The sequence below is a fragment of the Colobus angolensis genome, unplaced genomic scaffold (genome assembly GCF_000951035.1).
Source record: "Colobus angolensis palliatus isolate OR3802 unplaced genomic scaffold, Cang.pa_1.0 Scaffold126, whole genome shotgun sequence".
Lineage (NCBI taxonomy): Eukaryota > Metazoa > Chordata > Mammalia > Primates > Cercopithecidae > Colobus > Colobus angolensis.
The window spans coordinates 8161445-8164667 of NW_012113808.1; the positions used below are offsets into that span (position 1 = coordinate 8161445).

A 3223-nucleotide genomic window follows, 5' to 3' on the forward strand; every position below is an offset into this window, starting at 1 on the left:
GGATGGTCTCGATCTCCTGACCTTGTGATCCGCCCGTCTCGGCCTCCCAAAGTGCTGGGATTACAGGCTTGAGCCACTGTGCCCGGCCATAATTTTATTCTTTTTATAAAAGGGATTTAATAATTTCTAATTAACCAATGTGCTGATTTCTTTCTTTCTTTCTTTTTTTAGAGGCAGGGTCACACTCTATCCCGAAGGCTGGAATGCAGTGGCGCCATCTCGGCTCACTGCAACCTCCATCTCCTTGTTCAAGTGATCCTCTCACCTCAGCTTCCCGAGTAGCTGAGGCTACAGGCACATGCCACCACACCCAACTAATTCTTGTGTTTTTGTAGAGATGGGGTTTTGCCATGTTGGCAAGGCTGGTCTTGAACTCCTGGGCTCAAATCCACCTGTCTGGGCCTCCCAAAGTGCTGGAATTACAGGCATGAGCCTGGCCTTGATTTTTCAAATAAAATCATTCACAAGTAAATAAAAAAACTTCTGTCAGACTATGTATTCTGAGTTTTGGCTTGGAAAAGAGGACTACAGTATCTTTAAGGATTTCTCTTCTTTGGGTGCAGGGGCTGGTTTTGGTAAAGTTGTAAAAGGTTGTCTTTGGTCTTGTTTTCAACCCTCTTAGCTGTACCTCTTCACCAGGTAAACATTTTTCCTACCTGAAATGTTCCCAGTGACTCACAGAGTCCATCTTATATTCCATTGCTAAAGACCTTGTTTTCAGCTGGTTGCAATTAAAGAAGCATAATGTATTATATCTCTTGAGAATGGCTAGGGGAGAATGGAGTGACTTTTTTAAGCTTCGAAAGCCATGAAGAGTCAAGCAATTGCAGGCACTAGGGGTAATGTTTTACAGTGGGCTGAAGTGGCAGGGTGCATTCTGATACCTCTCCAATTCACTTATGAAGGCAGCTACCCACTGGACAGGCCTTTGTTACAAAGATTTCCTCCAGGACACAACAGCATTTTGCTGGGACTAAGTATCAAAGCAGGCATGTATTAGGAGGGTGGATAGCCTGTGCAAAAATTGTAGAATTCAGACAGACCAGGGTTCAAATCCTAGCTATATCTTTTACTTGACAACCTCAGGAAAGGTTGTAGTGTTCTCTGTGTCTCAGTTTTCTTATACATATAAAATGGGGATAAAAATATCTACCAAGGACTGTAAAGAATAAATACATGAACTAGCAGAGTGACTGGCATATGGTGAGCAGTAAGAGACAGTTATAATTCACAAGGATTAATAAATTTGAGAGAATCAAGATTAAGAGAATAAAAAGAGAAAACACTGGAGGGTGGAGGTAGCTCAGAGTATACTAATTACCTGCATTGTTAAATCTCAAAACTTAAGATCTAATGCAAATGACTTGGAGAAATAGTGTGCCAACGTTCATCCACTTGAAGTCTTTCTGCAATGTGGCATACAGAAAGGGTGCCCACATGTTCTTATATGCTTGCAACAGCTCCCGTTTGCCCAATTATATAAGCAACGCAGTCCTATTTTATGCGTGTTGTCAGGTTATAATTGTGAATAATGCCCTCTTTTAAAGTATCGAGATTTGAACAATGAATTTCACAGTCACCTACACATAGAGAATGTCTTTTTAGGCTCAGCGTGGTGGCTCATGCCTGTAATCCCAGCACTGTGGGAGGATGAGGCGGGCAGATCGCTTCAGGTCAGGAATTTGAGACCAGTCAGGCCAACATGGTGAAACTCCATCTCTACTAAAAATACAAAAAGTTAGCTGGGTGTGGTGGCACATGTGGGAGGCTGAGGCAGGGGAATTACTTGAACCCGGAGGCGGAGGTTGCAGTGAGCTGAGATCATGCCGCTGCACTTCAGCCTGGGTGACAGAGTGAGACTCTGTCTCAAAAAAAAAAAGAAACAACAAAAAAAGGAAGTCTTTTTATTTTAATGGAACATTTTACTATTTCCTAGTAGCTGCTGGGTTTTTTTTTCTTAAATCTTAAAACTCCAGCTGTCCAGATCCCTGACATCCCCAAAGCCTATAAATTCAATTATGAAAATACCTGCTTCAAAATGCTTTCCATCACATACTTTTGTAGGGACATCTCCAGTTCAGGATCAGGCGTCAACGTGCATGCAAGCCTCAGGAGGTCTAAGAAGGCAGAAGGAGGGCACAGGCTCAGAGAGGGAAGTTTAGCTCTGCAGTGCCAGCAAGAGGAGTCTCCCAGTCCCTATTCTCTTGGGCATTGAGCCGTCCTGTCTTTACAGTTGTCAGGAGACTCTGGGACACCTAGGGACCCAAAGGGCCAGGGGAAATCCAAAGAGGAGCTCTTAGAGGTTACGGGTTTCCCAAAATTCAGTCACATGTAGCTGAAAACCTTGTTCAAACTGACATCATGCTTTGGGACTTAGGGAGATTTTCACTTCTGAACTTGGTGTAGAACTATTGCCATAGGAGATGGGAACAAACAAATGAGGGCATGACAAGAGAGGAGCATGGTGACAGAATGAAGGAGATGGTAGAGTTGAAAGAGCAGCAGGAATAACATTAAGAAGAATGGTTTCTGATCTCAGGCTTGATACCGCTTCACTGTGTGACCCTGGAGAAGTCACTTTGCTGCCCTGGTTGCCTCCTGTTTCTTCACCTGGGAAAAGAGTAGTTGAGCTTCGTGATCTCTATGGTTCCCTTCACTATAAAGATTCATGGTTTTATGCTCTAGGATAGACTGATAAGAGATGGTAGGAATGAGTTTGAGGAAATCAAAAAATAAGGGAGACAGAAATGGTGAAGGGTTTTCAGCAGGGAAAGAATGATAATGTGAAAAACGTGTGTGTGTGTGTGTATGTGTGTGTCTTTTTAATTTGGCTGGTCCTGATTTGTAGCCTTTATAATAAAACCATAACTGCAAGTGTAGCACTTTGCTGAGTTCTGTGAGTCATTCCAGTGAATTACTGAACCTGAGGGCATTAAGGAGATCCCCAAATTTGTAGGCAGTTGGTCAGAAGTGCCAATGGTCTGGGTATCCCAGAGCTTGCAGCTAGTGTCTGAAGTTTATAGAGGATTCAACCAATGAAATCCCGCACTAACTCCAGGTGGTTATAACATCAGAATTGTACTGCAGGCTGAGCACGGTGGCTCACACCTGTAATCCCGGCACTTTGGGAGGCCAAGGCGGGTGGATCACGAGGTCAAGAGATGGAGACCATCCTGGCCAACATGGGAAACCCCGTCTCTACTAAAAATACAAAAATTAGCTG

The 3223-nt window shown here is 43.6% G+C and overlaps 1 protein-coding gene across 3 annotated transcripts in view; it reads right to left on the reverse strand.

Annotated features, from left to right (window-relative positions):
• Nucleotides 1–3223, reverse strand: part of ADCY10 (adenylate cyclase 10 (soluble)) — a 105295-nt gene that overhangs the window by 81555 nt on the left and 20517 nt on the right. For all 3 annotated transcript variants that reach the window (XM_011933403.1, XM_011933402.1, XM_011933401.1), the window contains one exon: nt 2029–2117. In XM_011933403.1, the coding sequence (XP_011788793.1) occupies nt 2029–2117 (89 nt within the window). The remainder of the gene's footprint in view (nt 1–2028; nt 2118–3223) is intronic.